The 16,700-nt window shown below is 60.2% G+C and overlaps 1 protein-coding gene across 1 annotated transcript in view; it reads left to right on the plus strand.

The window, feature by feature from the left end:
- The first annotated feature begins 3,999 nt into the window (after nt 1-3,999).
- Nucleotides 4,000-16,700, plus strand: part of CCDC85C (coiled-coil domain containing 85C) — a 73,972-nt gene continuing 61,271 nt past the window's right edge. The window contains exon 1 of the mRNA XM_040641444.1: nt 4,000-4,792. Coding sequence (XP_040497378.1) covers nt 4,000-4,792 — 793 coding nt within the window. The remainder of the gene's footprint in view (nt 4,793-16,700) is intronic.

Genomic DNA, 16,700 nt, shown 5'->3' on the forward strand with positions numbered 1-16,700 from the left:
GGTGGCGGTGGTGATTACTGCTGTTAACTACCCGCCCCAGGGAGAGGTCACACACGCTTCTCCCTGCAGCTCACAGAGCCCTCGGCACCCCCGCTCCATCACCTCCCTCCCTCTGACACCCCCACCCAGCTCACTGTCACCTACCTTTGGGGTTTTAGCTTGTGTGGTTCCCTCCATTTCAACTATCCCAATGCTCTCCTCCCCCGTCCAAAATCTGACAAACTCCTACTCACTCTTCAAGATTCAACTCAGGGGGCGCCCGGCTGGCTCAGTCAGTGGAACATTTGACTCTTTGTCTCGGGGTTGTGAGTTCCAGTCCCACGTTGGGAGTAGAGATGACTTAAAAACAAAAAAGATTCAACTCAGATGTCACCTCCCCCAGGAAGCCCAGCCCAGTGCTTCAGGCCGTTCCCTCGATGATATGTTCTACTCCTCTCTTTGGGGTACTCACCACAATGCATCTACACGCATTTTATATATATGCCGTGCGTATGATTCCATGTATATGTGCTCTTATGTATACGTGCTTACCTAGTTATGTTTGTGTGCTCAGTAAACCAACAAACGAAAGTGACCTTGGGCAAGTCATTTCCCTTCTGGGGCTCAGTTGCCTCATCTTCAAAATGAGGGCCTCAGAGTCAATTGGTCATGTGCCAAAGGGTTGTGCATCCACCCTGCAAACATCAAATGGTGTCTGCTCTGGGCTCTGTGCTCCCTTCCCAGCGGGGAGACAGGCTGCTCACCACCAGTGTGGTCTTATTATCAGTTCCCAGGGTCACAGACCCTGTGTTTTGAAACAGTTTGTCTATTATATGTCCGCATTCTGGCTCTCACTCCAGCCAGCTCTCAAAAACATTTGCGTGCTTTTAAATGGACACGCGCTGGGAAGGTCTGAAGGCAAAAAAAATTAGAGAGTCGGGGGTGTATCTTTATTATTTAAAAGACCCCCAACTACTTTTACTGGGCATCCAGAGATTGACTCTGCTAGAGCGCCATGATTTGGTTTTACTGTTTCCATGACAAAGCTGAGCCTGTTATGACCGGGAAGCTAGAAACCGAAGACACATGACGTTGCTGAGCTCATGGCTTGGGGTACAAGGTCTGCGGGACTGTGAATGTTCTAGGGAGCTTGGCACCTTTTGCTGGACCCTGAGGGACATCAGCCCTTAGGGAGGGGGCTCTGACTTGGCCGGTCTCTCTTGCTTCAGGACCCTGTCTTAGCCTGGCCCTCTCAACCTCCTGCCATCCTATTTTGTTCCGCCCAAGCCTGTTCTCCGGGCAGCCAGGAAGCCCGGAGCAGAGTCTCCCTCAGGCCACCTGGTAGCGTCATCTCTAGTGCTCTTTGCTGCACCTAGGGGGGACGTGGGTCCTGGCTGGGGGACCACTGGCCCTACTGTCTGTAGTTGCTGCAAGCAAACCCCATCTAGATGCAGGCTTCGTTCTTCTCTTGGAACATTCAGCGGAGGCTGTGATCCCTGGAGAGGTACGGGACTGAGGTGCAGGCCATGGCGACCACCTGGGGCCACGCACAAATGAGCAGGGCGTTCCCATGAGTGCAGCGTTACCCACCTCCACCACTTCCCTAGTGAGTCCACGCATCCTCTTCTTACCTCTCCCGGAAGCAGCTCTGTGCACAGCCTTCAGGGAGCTGTCTGATCTGGCGTCCTGGGGTAAGACAGGCTTGCAGCCTCCCAGGTGTGAGCTGAAACCCTCTCCAAACCCGGATTCTTCCTGGGCTGGGCCCAGGAAGAATAGTGGCTCGCCTGGGCCAAGTCCTGGGAACCCTGACCTCCTCTGTGGCTTCACCCTCACAGCTCTGCTCCTCCCACCCATCCTCTCCCTACCACCCCCTCCTGAAGTCTACCTGGAGAGAGGGGCAGATGGGTGGGGAATGAGGTGCTGAATCTGGACCTCTCTATGCACCTCCCCCATCCCTTCACTTGTGGGCTGGAGTGAGCCTCTTAAAAGGCAAATCAGGTCAGGTTGCTTGGTGCTAACCCCCTACTGCTCTCCCAGCTGCCTTAGAATCATGCAGGATCCGGCCCCTCTGACCTCATCTCTCACCCCTTCCCTGGCCCATTCCCAGCCCCACTGGCCTTCTTGGAATAGGCCGCTAACAGGCCAGCCCTAGGGCCTTGGCACTAACTGTTCCCTCCACCTGGAGTGCCCTTCCCCCCTCATCTTTGTTCTTTCTGCTCAGGTCTCAGCTTAGATGCACCTTCTCAGAGGTCCTCCTTGACCACGGGATCTAAAGTAACTGATGATCACTTTCTGTGACAGCAGCTTGTCTAAATCCCCTGCACAGCCTGGTGGTTATCTAGTGTTTATCATCCGCTCTCTCCTCCTCCCCACAGACTGCAATTTCCCCCCCTCCCCTCGCCCCAGGGCAGTGACCTCTGCTGTCCTGCCCTGCGGAATCCCCGGGGGTCTGAAACAGGACTGGTGTAGAGAAGGTGCTGGGTGCGCCAACTGTCCAACGCATGGCTGAGCAACTGGAAATGGGGACATCAGCTGCCACGCGGGCGCGCGCTCCAGGCCGTGGCGGCTCACAGTCGAGTGCGCGGGTTTTATCTTATTGCGGGTCTCAGGGGAGGGACGCCCCCCTCGGACCAGCTAGCAGCAGGCATAAACACGCTTCGGGGACGCGAGGGTAACGAGACAGACTCACAGGCTGGGGGAACACCCCGGGTGCCCGGCGAAGCTGCTGGTGGGGAGGGGGTTCTGTGGCCGGCTCGGCGACCCCCGACCCTGGCGTTAAGGCCCCAGTGGGAGATCTTCCTCCATCCCCTCCTGTGGTCTCCACCTCAGGAAGCTCTGACACTCCCTCGACGCCCAGGAACTAGCGGTCGGGTGGGCGGGGGAGCAGTGCTCTGAGCACAGCTCCGAGCGGGGGACAAGTTCCCCGTACCCTCGCCCCCTTGGGGCAGGGGAAAGGGTACAGACCATGCTCGGAGACACGGCTGGAGAGGCCCTGGCCTTCCGGGGCGCAGACGCAGGAGCCACAGCCCTGGGCTGGGGTGGAAACGCAGCCCCTCCGCATGCTCTGGCAGGGGACGGGAGTGGAGATGGGGGCAAGGAAGGGGACAAAGAGCCGCCCTGCCTCCGGGGAGAGCGACCCCCGAGTCAGAGTCCCATTGTTCGTCGTATCTCAGACTACGCCGGACTCTGGTGCCCCCGGGAGGGAGAAGCGGAGCTGTCCTCCGGCTCCCGGGTATTTGCTTATTTGGGGCGGGGGGAGTGTGGGCGGGGGACGCAGGCCTGGGAGGGGGCTCGGCGTCCATTTCCGCGCGTCTCCTTTAAGGAAAGCCCTGCCCTACCTTTCCCACCGTCCCCCTCCCCGCAGCCGTACCTGCATTTTAAAAGCGCCCTGTAGCCCAGGGATTGGCCAAGGCCGCGTCCTCCGGGCGCAGAAACTTGAACCGCCGGGAGGGGGGTCGGAAGCCGGGTGGCTGGACTGTACCATCTCCTCGGCTTCCCCCGCGTGCGCCCCGCCCCTCCCACACACCCCCGGGTAGGCCCAATCGGATGGGCGGGAGGGCGGGACCGCGGCTCGAATGCGCCTCTGGCAGGGCGCCGGGCAGGCGGGCGCACGGCGCTGGGGGACGTCGGGGGCCGGCCGCGCCTCTGCCCGTCCCCTCGCTCCCCCCGAAGGCGGAGCCGGCCGAGGTGCCCCGCCCCCTCCCCGCCCGGAGTGGGCGGGGCGGCCGGGGCTCCGGGAGCTGGGCCGGGGGCGGGCCTCCGCCTGCTTCGCCCGAACCCGAAGAGCGCCCGGCACGGCTGCCGCCGACGCAGCAGCGGTCCCAGCTCGCCGAGCCCCGAGACCCGCGGTTCACCGGCGGCCCGGGCGGACGCTGTGTGAGGGCGCGCGAGGAGGCGCGGGGCGGCCCGCACGCGCCCCCGGCCGCCCCCTGCCCGTGAGCGGACCGGCCCAGCGCCGCCCCGGCGCGGGGAGCGCCGGCCGGGCGAGGGCGCGGGCGATGCCGCGGTGACGGCCCCGCCATGGCGAAGCCCCCGGCGGCGGCGGCGGCGGCGGCGGCGTCGGAGGAGCTGAGCCAGGTGCCGGACGAGGAGCTGCTGCGCTGGAGCAAGGAGGAGCTGGCGCGGCGGCTGCGGCGCGCAGAGGGCGAGAAGGTGGGCCTCATGCTGGAGCACGGCGGCCTGATGCGCGACGTGAACCGGCGGCTGCAGCAGCACCTGCTGGAGATCCGCGGCCTCAAGGACGTGAACCAGCGGCTGCAGGACGACAACCAGGAGCTACGCGAGCTCTGCTGCTTCCTCGACGACGACCGGCAGAAGGGGCGCAAGCTGGCGCGCGAGTGGCAGCGCTTCGGGCGCCACGCGGCCGGCGCCGTGTGGCACGAGGTGGCCCGCTCGCAGCAGAAACTGCGCGAGCTCGAGGCGCGCCAGGAGGCCCTGCTGCGCGAGAACCTGGAACTCAAGGAGCTGGTGCTGATGCTGGACGAGGAGCGCGCGGCGCTGGCGGGGGGTGGGGGCGGCGCGGGCGGCGGCGGCGGCGGCGCGGGCTCCCGCAGCTCCATCGACAGCCAGGCTAGCCTGAGCGGGCCGCTGGCCGGTGGCGCGGCGGGCGCGGGTGCCCGCGACGTGGGCGACGGCAGCAGCACGTCGAGCGCGGGTAGCGGAGGCAGCCCGGACCACCACCACCACGTCCCGCCCCCGCTGCTGCCCCCCGGGCCGCACAAGGCCCCCGACGGCAAGGCCATAGCCACGCGCCGGTCCCTGGACGACCTGTCGGCGCCACCGCACCACCGAAGTATTCCCAACGGCCTGCACGGTAAGGACCGCACGGGTCGGGTAGCGCGGGTCTCGGGCCCACGGCCCCTTCCCGCCAGAGGCGGTCGCCACTCCAGACCCCTTCTCCGGCTGGTATTCAGACTCAGGGCTGGGGGATCCCGCGCCCACCCGCAGTGGGGTTTTGGGTGATGATTTTTGCTCAAGTGGAGGAGGCGTGACCCTGCCCAGCTCCGAATCCGCAGCCGGGCCGGGGACCCACTGGACCCCAGAAAAGTTTCTCTCCTGCGGAATTATCCGTATTCGTGCCGGGTACTGCAAGGCCGGTTAGGGACGTCTCATTCCAACCTGAAAATCTTTGTCCAGGAGCGGGAAGTTCTTGCGGGGGGGTGTGTGAGAGGGGGGAAAGAAAGACCTTTTGACTTTGAGTACAGGTGAATTTCCCCTCTTATCTGGAGCAACAGGCAACCTCAAACCCGAGCAGCGTCCACGTGTGTGGGGGGCTGGGATTCCACCCGGGCTTCTCCGTGCTGCCTGCGGGCCGAGGAGCACAGGCAGCCCCTTGAGACTCCAGGCAGCTGGGCCAGAGGACCGGGCGGAGAGCCTTTTTGGTTTGCTATCAGTCCTGAACTTCTCAGGGTGGGCGGACCTTTCTCAACCGAGGCTCTAAGACTTTACAGAGGGATATGTGCTTGGAATGGATCCTAGCTTTTCTCCTCTGCCTGCCTCAGTTTCCTTATCTGTAGAATGGAGTTGATCCCTGCCTTGTGGATTTGAGGTGGAGACAAAGTCTCCCAAGGGATCTGTAAACTGTTGGTCTCCTTACAGGAAGTGCCGTGGTGGTAGGTGGCCTGGGTGTGGGTGGAGGACCTTTGGCCTCAGGAAAGCTCAGCTACTGTCTTCCACGCCCACGTGACCTATGGGCCCCCAGCTTGGGTCTGTGGAGCAGGGCCGCGGCTGCCATTCCCCGCGCCCTGATCCGTGGCTCTCCCTGCCACTCGTGCCTCTCCCTACCTCCCTGTTCTTCCACATTTTTGGTGGCTTGGCTCCCAGTCCTGGTGGCAGTTGCTGCTGCCTGAACTATTTGCCTGAAGGTGGAGATTAAACAGCCCTTTCTGGTTCTCTTTAAAGGCTTTCCTGGTTCAGAGAAAATGTGTCTAGGCTTTATATGACTGTTCTTCCCCAGAGTGACGCCTGAGCAGAGGAGGGACGCTCTGTCTTTGGTTTGGTGGCTGAGTGGCCTGTGTGGGGTGGGAACCGGACCCCATGCAGGTGGGGTGCTCGCCCAGCACAATTTTTCCTTTATTTACCTTCCCAGCCTGTGAATTCAGAGCAGGACTGGGTTGAGAGGGATATTTTGTTACTGATTAGCAATGTGCCACTACCACTCGGGTTTCCCATTGTAACTCTGTCTCCACCCCACCTCCCACCACAGGCGGCTGGAGGCCAGTGGGAGCAGCTCAGTTAGGTGCTGTCGTTTGTGGCTTGTGGGGCTTTCTGGGGCTGGGGAATCAGGAGTCCCAGTCCCAGCCTCTCTGGCCTTGTCTTCTTGGGGGCCTCAGGAGGGGCCGACTTCTGGGCCTCAGTTTCTCCCAAGTGCAAGGAGGGAATGCTGCAGTCCTGTGGCTGGGAGATGTTGCTGGTGTTCGGCTGTGTCATCAGTGACACTTGCAGGGAGCGGGTGTCGGCACGGTACTGGAGTGCCCAGCGTCACCGCGTATCTGCAGGAAAGTTCTGTCATGCTTTGGACCAGGAGACACGGCCCCGGTCCGGCTCCGTGTTGGCGGCAGCCAGAGATGACTCCAGGGCAGGGGACCAGGGGGTGGCTGGGACTTGAGGCATAGCGTTGCCTGCAGAGTCCGTGCCCTCCCCCCAGCCCCCGAAGTCCTGGGCTCACTCGGAACAGGCCTGCCACGGTCTGGTGGTGGCCAAGCTTTGTGTTGGGCAAAATACAAATAAGCATCACTATCCCCGATTTCAGTTACGGCTTGGTGTTTGGTGCTGGCTCTTAGAGTCATTCGGGGCCTTGAGCTATTCTCCCGGCAAAGTGAACAGGATGGCCGTAAACAAGGAAAGGCCCTTCTCTTAAAAATGACTTTGGGGTAGTTTTGAGTGGAGGGAGGAGGGAGGAGGGAGCTGGAGGTGGGAAAGATCATGTACCTCAGTCCAGGTGGTGGAGAAAGTGGGTCAGATGCTGGGCTTGTGCCCTCCATAGTTGGTCTCAGCCCTCGCAGGAACCCTGGAGGTAGGATGGTATCCCCATTTTCAGACAAGCCAGTGGAGTCCGAGGGAGGTTCTGAGCCTTGTCTGGGAAAGCCCGGAGACTGGCAGTGTCTTGCTCCGTTGCCTGGGTGGGGCTGCCGAGGTTAGGCTGCAGACAGGGGGTGGGGGGCCCCCCAGGGTGGAGCTGCTGGAAGTTGGGGGCATTCCTGCATGGCTCAGGCTGACGGCTGGCTTGCACCTCTGGCCTCTGTCACTGTCCAATACTTAGTCAGCAGACAGCACTGGTGACTCCCTAGTCTTGATTCCTGACCCAGGTTTGGTCTTGTTCGCCCATTCTGGGAAGTGTCACTTCCTTATCGGTGACCACTGAGCAGATGGTTGATAACCCTGTCACCCGGAGGGGTCACACCATCTTGCATTTGAATCTGCCTCCTGCTTTTCTCTGGGGGCCAGTTACTTCTCTGAGCCTCCCTCTGCTCTTCTGCAAAGTGGGGCAAAACCCTGAGTGCCCCCTTCAGCCGCCGAGGCCGAGGGCGGTCAGGGTCTGCGCACAGTGACATCTCAGTAGTTGTCAGAATCCTTGTCTTGCTTGTTTCTTCCCAGGCTCCTCATGAAAAAACAAGAGGGACCCCTTTGGGGGCTTGCCAGACAGACTTTGGTGTTGTCTTCAAAACTCTGCTGTTTAGACAGATTGCCTGAATGTTGGCGACCACAGCACCTGCTGACGAATTGGGGGCCTGTGGCCCTGTAGTCCTCTTGGAAGCAGCGGGGTGTGCCTGCAGGCCGCACTGGGGGTCTGGGGAAGGCCCCTGCGGCTGCAGTCCTGGTCTGGCCTGGGCCTGGCCTCCAAGAATGCATATGCAAATGACACCCCCCCCCTGCCCCCGGTGGTTTTTGACCAAGCTCTGGGTTGTGCTGACTGAAGTCCGAGTAGAGTGCTCTTTGCTGTACTCCTGGCAAACTAAGGCAGGTGAACCCCAAACTCTAGAAAGTCAGGTTTGCCCCCTTGAATCGACCATTTTCAAACAAAAGCATTTTCAACAAGTTCTCTCCTGCCCCTCCCCCACTCTCCCCTCCCCCCAAGTCCCTGTTTATGAGTCCTGTCCTCCCCCCCACCCATCACCCTGGCCCGTTCCCCTTCAGTTAACCCAGAGAAACCAGGACCTACAGCAAGCCTTTGTATGGGCCCTGTTTACTTTTAAAAGTTTGGATTAAAAATTTGAGCTTCTCAAAATAAGATGGTTTTGTTCTCCTGCTTGTGTTTTTGTTGGTTTAAGGGGAGGATGGAGCGAGGGTGGTCTGGACCTTTAAAAAAAAAAGACGGTGTGAGTGAGCCGGCATGCTGGCCCTGAATAGGTCTTTTATTAGGGGCCTCCCAGCTCAGCGCCTCCTGGGCGGGATCACTAGTAAGACGGCTTTTCCTAAACCTAGGCAGGCCTGGGAGCAAAGGTCATCAAAGACAATGGAGCGGTTTAGATAAGCCTTTCCCCCTCCCTCCCCAACCTGACCCTGACCTTTCATCCGGGGCCTTGGGGTGTTGGGGCCCCAGGGCCATGTGCAAAAGGTGGACTGGCCCTGAGGGGCTCACTGGCAGGTAAGCCTGGGGAGGGCCGGGGTGCCCCCCGGCACTTCACAGTTTGTTACAGAGCCTCCCAGTCCGCACTCGATTATGGTCAGAGCTCCCAAATGGCCCCATATTGTAGATGGGGAAACTGAGGCTTGAAGAGAACAGTGACTTGCTCTGGGTCCCGTGGGACTGCCTGGGGGACCTGGGCTCGGTGTTGGGTCTCCTGTGTCGGAGTCTGGGCCTGCCACGCTGTGCCTTCTGCTCTCTGGGCCAGGATGGTCTGGCTCGGTCAGGCTTGGAGAAGCTCCCCTGGGCAGCCCACCAGCAATGGAAGGCCTCCCAGAGCTTCATCCTTGGCAGGGCCTGGGTGACCTGCAGATGGTCATGGGGATGGTTGGGGGTGGGGGGAGCTGCAGACACAGGCTGGACCTGTGTCGCGAAGGTATGGCTCCTCTTCTGGGGAAGCCAGACCTGTGCCTCGTTCCTGCCGTGTTCCTGCACGCGGCAGCATGGCCCATCCATAAAGTGGGGAACATGGGCTCAGGGCAGGCTTCTGTTCGCAGGGAGTCCTTCCTTCTGGTATTTTCATTCCCTCACTTCTGCCCCAGGCTGGCTTCCCTCTGCTCTGGTGACCCCACCCCTCCCCTCACCGGGGCCTGGCCTCGAACTCCTGGGGCACCACTCGGTTTGTAACATTGGTCCCAGAACAGCACGGTTAGCAAGGAAGTGCTCTGCTGCTCATAATCCGTGTTTCCCACCCATGGGGATTTTCCACCCCGGGCTTGTCCGTGTCATCAGCACAGAGAATGGGAAGCCTGGGACCTTCGGTGAGTTCCAGAACCTCTGTGGCCCTCTGTTTTCTCCTCTGCAAAGTGGGAGACTATTACCAGCCAGGTTGAGGGAAGGAAGTGGGGACTATCTCTTACGTGCCAGTCCTCGTCCTCCCAGGTGGAGCACCCCATGCTGGGTATGCTTGGGAACAATAATAGACCTGGGTAAAGGGCGCCTGGGTGACTCAGTCGGTTAAACGGCTGTCTTAGGCTCAGGTCATGATCCTGGGAGGACTCCTGGGATCGAGTCCTGCATCGGGGTCCCTGCTGGGCCGGGAGGCTGCTTCTCCCTCTGCCCCTCACCCTGCTTGTGCTCTCAGAAAAAAAATAAAAATAAATAAATAAAAAAAAATAGACGTTGGTGAAGCCTGACCTTGCACCTGCTGTGTGCGTGTGGCATGGTACTAAACCTGAAAGCCTGTTTCTGCACCTGTCCTGAGGGTAACAGCAGCCCCGTCCTAGAACTGGGCCTCCAGGGATAGGCTCAGTGACCTTCCACTGTCACTTGGACCCCCTGCAGATTTGCCTTCTTGGGCTGGGGATGGGGGGATCCCCTGTCATGTGCTTGTGAGGGCAGCCCTGTGCCTGGCCTGTGTCAGATCCAAGCGAGCCCTTGTCTAGTTGAACGGAAGAGAGAGAGCATTTCAGCAGGAGTAGGGCAGAAGAAGGATTGCAGGTGGGTCTGACCACGGTTGCTGAGAGCCCAGGGCCTGCAAGGTGTTCTCGTGACGTGTGGGGAGCTGGGGTGGCACTGGGCCTGGATGCCTCCTCCTATGAACAGAAAGAACTGGAATGTGGAGCCCAGACAAGAAAAGCCTTGGGGCCAGGGAGCTGGGAGTGGGCTGTTAGCCCAGGGGTTGTGTCCAGCCCCTAGGGGTGGGGCCCCAGAGTGGCGGAGACTCCCCTTCAGGGGCCCCCCAGAAGAGTGGTCCAGGAGGACCGTGTCACCTTTGGAGGTGAGCAGCAGCCTGCAGAGCTGGTGAGGGGCTTTCCTGCACCCAGGGTGGTGGGACACCCCAGACAGCTCTGGGAAGGCCGAGAACAAGAAGCGTCAGGAGGCGGCAGGGCGGGGCGGGTTGTCGAGAGGTCGCCCTTCAAGCCGGAAGGGCCGCATCAGCACGCGGTTATTGAGTGCTTACTCAGTCTGTGTTGTGGGCCACTCACACAGTGATTCATGTGGCCTGGCTTGGGGAGTGGCCGTTCAGGGGCATTTGTCTGTGGCTGCCAGGGTGCAGGCTGGGCTGGGGGCAGCCGGGGAGGAAGCTTGGAGCTCCCAGGTGGCCGTGGTGATAGTGGCCACGGGAGAGAACCTTCTCTGCAGGTTCTCAGACCTGGCGGGGTGGCTCCAAAGCTGTGCCCCCAGCCCCTGTCGGCCTCCTTGTGACTTCCGAGCTCTGGGGTCAGGCCGCATTCCATATCCACTCACAGAAGAGTCACCCCTGCTGCCACTCTCTGTCCCCCGCCTACAACTTGGGGCCCCGGGATCCCTGCAGGGATGACTCTGGGGTTTGCGAGCTGAGAGTAGGCAGTTCCATCTCCCTGGTGCAGGATGACGAGGCGACCTAGGTGGCGTCCCCAGAGGTTTGGTGACAGGAACAAGCTTGCCTGCTAAAGGAACGCACTGCTCCTTTGATCCTGAAAAGTCAGGAGTGGTCCCCCTCCTAGCAAGTACCTAGAGCTTATCACTGTCACACATTCTGCTGCCACTGTCCCCTGCCCCCACAGGGTTCTTGGGCAGATTTGAAGCTGGGCCACCCGGTGTTGGATGCCGGCTCTTGAGCAAGTCGCTGTAATGGTCTCCAGCTGTCCAGGGAGCAGGGCAGAAAGCTCAGGAGCTTTATTGATTCGCCTGTAAGTGTCCTTGGGCTCACCTGGTGTATGGTGTTTAAACAGAAGTGTATTCATTAAGTGGCAGCAGGGGAAAGGGAGGGGATGTTGCTGTGTAAAGGTTTGTAAGCGGACCACTAACGGTAACTCTGGATCCCCTAGGGAAAGCCCATCAGAAAAGGTCACAGCTGGAACTGCCTACAGCCTGAAGAAAAGCCCAACCCAGGGGCTTGGGGGGTGGGGTGCAGGTGCAGTGGGAGGGGCTTCACAGATCCCACCTGCCCCGGCATTCCCCCCTGAACCAGATGTGCCAGGCAAATGCCTGCTCATGCCTGGGCTCCAGCTGTTCCTCCTGCCGTGCCCGGCCTCTTCCCTGGTCTGTTCTGCCTGTACAATCCTGTGCCTCTGAGGCTCATCTCGGCTCCTGAGTTTAGCCACCCCCTCCTAGCTCCTAGCACCCCGAGAGGTTGAAAGCCAAAGCAGGGGCCTTGTGGGATTGAAAAGGGCGTGACAAATAATCATGCCAGGCAGAGAGGGCCACCTGGGCACGTGTGACGGGAAGGTTCCAGGGTCTCGTGGACTGGGGCTCCTGGCCCCACCCTCACCCCCACCCCCACATGACCTGGTGTGACTTGCCTCACTGCTCTGAGCCTTTTCCTCAGCAAAGCTGGGATCCCAGTGGGGTCCAGCAGGACTTTTCCCTGCGGTGGGAGCCAGGAAGCCCCTAGCACCATGCCAGGCACATTTGGTGCCCATCAAAGACATTTTTGGAACCTGTCCCTTTGTACCAAGGCTGTGAGTCGAGAGGACCAGTGCCCTGGTCACACGAGCTCAGAGGTCGACGATGGACTGAGCGTGCTGGCAGGGCGACCAGGGAGGGCTCCAGCTCCTGTGTGGCGGAGCCCGGGGCGGGTCCCCTTCCCTTTCAGCTCTCCGCCAGTGCCTGAGGACTCCGGGCACTTTGCTCAGGGGTTTCCGGCTTTCCCAGGCACGGCATTTCCTCCACCCGGAGATACCATCAGTCGCAGATGCCCTGGGCAGTGAACAACAGCTCCTGCTGGGAGGGGAAGACCCTGCAGTAAACGCACACGCATGGAGTCTGAGAGGCGCCCCACGTTGTAACGTGCATCTCTGAGTGCAGGAAATAACTAATGGCAAAGGGCAAAGGCCTCTGGTTGATGGGGAAGCCAGAAGGAAGGGAAACAGACCCTTGTTTACTCCCCAGGGCCCCCCGGGTTATCTGCTGGCCCCGCCACTGGCCCTGGCAGCTGATGCCCTCCCCACATTTGGGGGTTTGGGGGCACAGTGTGCTGCCCGGTGCTGTTGTGTTGTTAGACAACAGGGAACCAGTGGTTCAGCTCACTCCTGACCCCACCATGTGCAAGTGCCTTCCTCTCTCTGGGCCCTCCTGTTCTCGTCCGTAAGATGGGGAGCTTGAGTGGGCTGGGCCTGGGCTCCCAGAGACCCTAGCCTTGTCTGGCCCCTTGACGCAGAGTTCCTATGACGCACAGAGCTGCAAGGGAAGAGCCTCCCGCCCTGCCCTCCTGCCTCTCTTCTGTCATATTTGTGGTTTTGTGTCTTGCCCAGTGGTTAGTCCTCAGCTTGGGGCAGGTCTCCCACTTGAGCTTCTGGGGTGATGGAGGTGACCTGTCCAGCGCTGGCTGAGGCTGCTGGCCGGCCAGCCTGTCTGGTGAAGGGCTGATGGAATTACCGACCTCTGCCATCTGATCTGCTCTTATGGGACTACGTAACGGGTTTGGCGCTTGGAGAGTGTGCAGGCTTCCGGTGCCTCCGTGTGGGGTCTGCCCGGGACAGAGCCGCCTGTCTTGGACTTGAGGTTCCTGTGCGTCGTGCTGTCTGCCTGGTTCATAGGCTGCTCTGGGCAGTCTTCTGGCATGCAGTAGGTGCTCGGTGTATGTCGGGGAGAGGAACGGGGAGGTGGGAGGCACGGCCCGAGGTGCTCCCTCTTGTTGCTTTAAACCTGACAGTGGTCAACCTACTTTGGCCACCGCCCCCCCCTTTTTTCCCATTTGCTCCATTTGGTGCCAAATGGCCTTCAGTTCCTTTAGAAAAAAAAATCCAGCCTCCCCACCGCGGGTGGGGCTTGCGTGATCCCTCTGGCCTGTTTCCTTCGCAGTTACTGCAAAAGACACACTTGTGTTTACCGGTGGTTCCTAACCACGGCTGCATATTAGGAACCACTTGGGGAACTTTAGACAATGCCAGTGCCTGGATGGGCCCCCAGGGATGGGCTCAGTTGGTTCTGGAGGCCTCAGTGGTTGTAGAGGCTCCCTGGGGTTTCTGCCGGAGCCACGGTGGGGAGCTCAGGAGAAAGCCACTGGGCCTGCTGTGGCCGCCCAAGCTTAAGACGGGCCGTCAGCAGGTGGGCAGGAGGTGGACACCGTCCCGCGCTGGGGCATCTCAGAGCCCGGTGTGTGGGGGGGGGAGGCTGAGGCTGGTGTCAGCTCCTGTTAGCTGTAAGGGAGAAAGGGGCCCGTTTGTGTTTCCCCTTGCTAACCTTTGCTGCGTGGACGCCCAGGGGGGCTGCCTGGCAGGAGTGGAAAGCAGGCTTTGAATGGGGTTGAGCATTTCCTGAGTACCTAGCTCGGCCCTGGATCCCCTCCTGGCTTGCTCCCACCTCCTGCACACCCTGGCCGCTGTCACACTGCCAGGCGCTGCCTTCCCCACCCCCATTGCGGGGTGCTGGCCCGCCCCAGACGGGGTGGGGGCCTTTTCAGGCTACATTCGAGGGGACAGATGCAGGCAAGGCCGGTGGCATCGAGACGGCAGCTATCGAGAAGAGTCGACCCATTTCCAAAAATAGCCCATCCACTGTCAGGGGAAGCGTCTCTTTGTCTTCCCAAATCAGTCTTTCCGTCTCCTGTCTCCCGTCTCCCGGGTTGTAAGGCAGTAAGGAGGCACGCTCTTGTCTTGGAATCAGAGGCTCCCGGAGCACCCGCCCCCCGCCCCCCACAAGGGCCCGATTGTGTGCGGGCCCTGAATGTGCCCGCCTGTCCCCGAGCGAGCGCGACACCGGCTCCTCTGCCTAATGAGCCCGCTCTGGGAGTGGTCCTTTGTGGTGGGTTCCGGCCACACTGCCCGAGCCAGGGCTCTCAGAAGGCTCCATTTCCCCGCTGCCCGATGTCCCTTGGAGCTGGTGGGACAATGGGAAGCTCCCAGCCTGCCCTTTCTCCTTTTTCTGTGTTTTCCATGTTTTCCATGTTTTCTGGAGTGCACATGCACCACTTTTATACCTGGACCGAAAACGAAGCAGCGAGTTTCTCCATCTCTCCTTGTCTTCTGTCCTGGCTGGCAGGGAGGGCTCCCTCCCCTCTCCCTCCTTTCCCAGCCCCTCCTGTGGGACCTCCCTGCACCATTGTCTCCTTCCTCTTGTGCTCCTTCTCCTGCAAACAGGCTCATGTTTCCTTGTCCAAAGCAGTAAACAAAATCCTCTCCCTTCTGTCCTCCTGCCCCCCCCCCCATCCCCAGGCCAGTCTGCCTCCTTCCCACCCCGTTGCTTCTTGGTCCTGGGCTGGCCTGGCCTGGGACAGGTTCAGTGGCTTCTTGTCCTGACCTCTGAGTGGTATTTGATGCCCACTCTGGGCTTGTCTTCTAGAGCAGGGCGGTCTGCTGGTTACTCCCGTCTTCTCCAGAGTTTCTGGCTCTCTATCTGACCCCTCCTGCCCTGTGCTGAGCCCCCAGTCTCTCTCACTTGTTGCTGCTGACCTTGAGCCCAGGCTTCCAGTGGCCTACTGGTCACCATCCTGTCCACTCTGTTCTTTGAATTTGGGTCCTTTCCTCTCTCACCTGTGCGCCCATAGCCTCTGCCTCACTGGGGGGCACCCTGCATCGAGGTTTCGAGGCTGCAGCCTTCAGCCATCCATGAGCCAGAGTGGCTGCTTCAATTCCATTTAGTTAAGATAAAGTAACACGGAAAGTTTCAGTTTCTGAGTCACACCAGCCCCCTTGCAAGTGCTTCCACCCATTCACAGAGCACAGATGGGGTATTTCTGTCATTCTGGAGAGTTCTGTTGGGCAGTGCTGATCCAGGTAACTCCTTGCTGGGTTGTGCGACTTTCACTTGTCCCCAGGAGGAAGCTCTGGTGCTTGAGCGTGGGGTCAGGGCCTCCTCCCGTCCCCTCCCGCGGGCTTCAGGCATACAGCAGGCCTTTAGGGCTGATCCTTCCTCCCTCCCACCACCACCAAAGTCCCACGCTTCCTTTGAGGCGTGGGTCAGCCCCTGGAGGTGGACAGTCACGGGATGTGTGACCGGCTGCTCTTTTCCACTTGGAAGCCTCGAGCCAGGCTCTTGGTGGTCGCCCTGCAGCCACATGCCACTTCTGCTGGTGGGGGCCTTGTATGAGGGTCCCCGTGTATGCACTGGAAAGCCAAGCCCAGAAAGGCCACACGGCTCGGGCTCCAGGAGGCTCTTGAAGTCTCCCCTGTAGAGCGCAGCCACCAGCTCCTTATCCTCCAAATGAGGCCAAGAGGCCTGCAGAATCAGAAAACAAAGAAAATGGCTTTTAAAACAGTAGAGTGGGGTGGGGTGGGGCGGGGCAGGGGAATGGACACAGGCCAGCCAGTGCTCCCTCCTCCCCCTCTCCTCTAAGTGGGAAGCATTCTGGAGAGGCTCCACACCCACCCTGGCCCAGTAGTTACCAAATTTGAGCATGGCTCCCCTCCTGCCTTTTTTTTAATTTAAGATTTTAATTAATTAATTAATTAATTTAGTGAGCATGTGAGCAGGGGGAGGGGCAGAGGGAGAGAGAGCATCTCAAGTAGGCTTCCCTCCGAGCGTGGAGATCTTGACCTGAGCCCAAATCAAGAGTCAGATGCTCAATCGGGTGAACCACCCAGGCGCGCCTCCCCTTCTGCCTCGTGAGCGGTGGATTCCCACGGCTGTGACTGTGGCAGGTAGCAGGCAGCCTCACCCCCTCGACTCTTGGGTTTACACGAGCTTCCTGTGTCCAGCTGTGGGCCGGATGTGACCATCTGTGCCACACCTGGGGCTCTGGGCTTGGCCGCTTGGCTCGCTGTGTCTTCTTGTGTCCTTGCCACTGAGCCCTCTGGGTGTGTGTGTGTGTGTGTGTGTGTGTGTGTGTAGGAGGGTGTGGTCAGGGGGATATTGGTGAGATCACAGTGGGATGGAGCGCTCTCCCCTGTCCCCTGCGAGAGCCCGAGAGGAGGGGTTGATGTTCTGGCTTCAATGACCTTGAGGGCGGGGGGAGGGGGGGTCCGCTATTAAAGAGGAGAGCCGCTATTAAACCGTCTTGCTCCGGGAATGCAGACAGTGTCGCTGGTGGTGGGAGGTACGGTGGGTGGAGGAGCCTTGATGTCATGCCCTGAAGGTTCCTCCTACAACCTAGGAGGGGGACATTCTCCTGCTGCTGCTCCCTTGCCTCACCCTGAGGGCATTTCCTATGAGCCCGCCTCTGCTGCCCTTCCTCAGAATTCCTCCTGCTGACCAGGGGCAGAGGGCGGCTCCCTGACTGTGACCCAGATGC

This window comes from Ursus maritimus, unplaced genomic scaffold (assembly GCF_017311325.1).
Source record: "Ursus maritimus isolate PB19 unplaced genomic scaffold, ASM1731132v1 scaffold_25, whole genome shotgun sequence".
Lineage (NCBI taxonomy): Eukaryota > Metazoa > Chordata > Mammalia > Carnivora > Ursidae > Ursus > Ursus maritimus.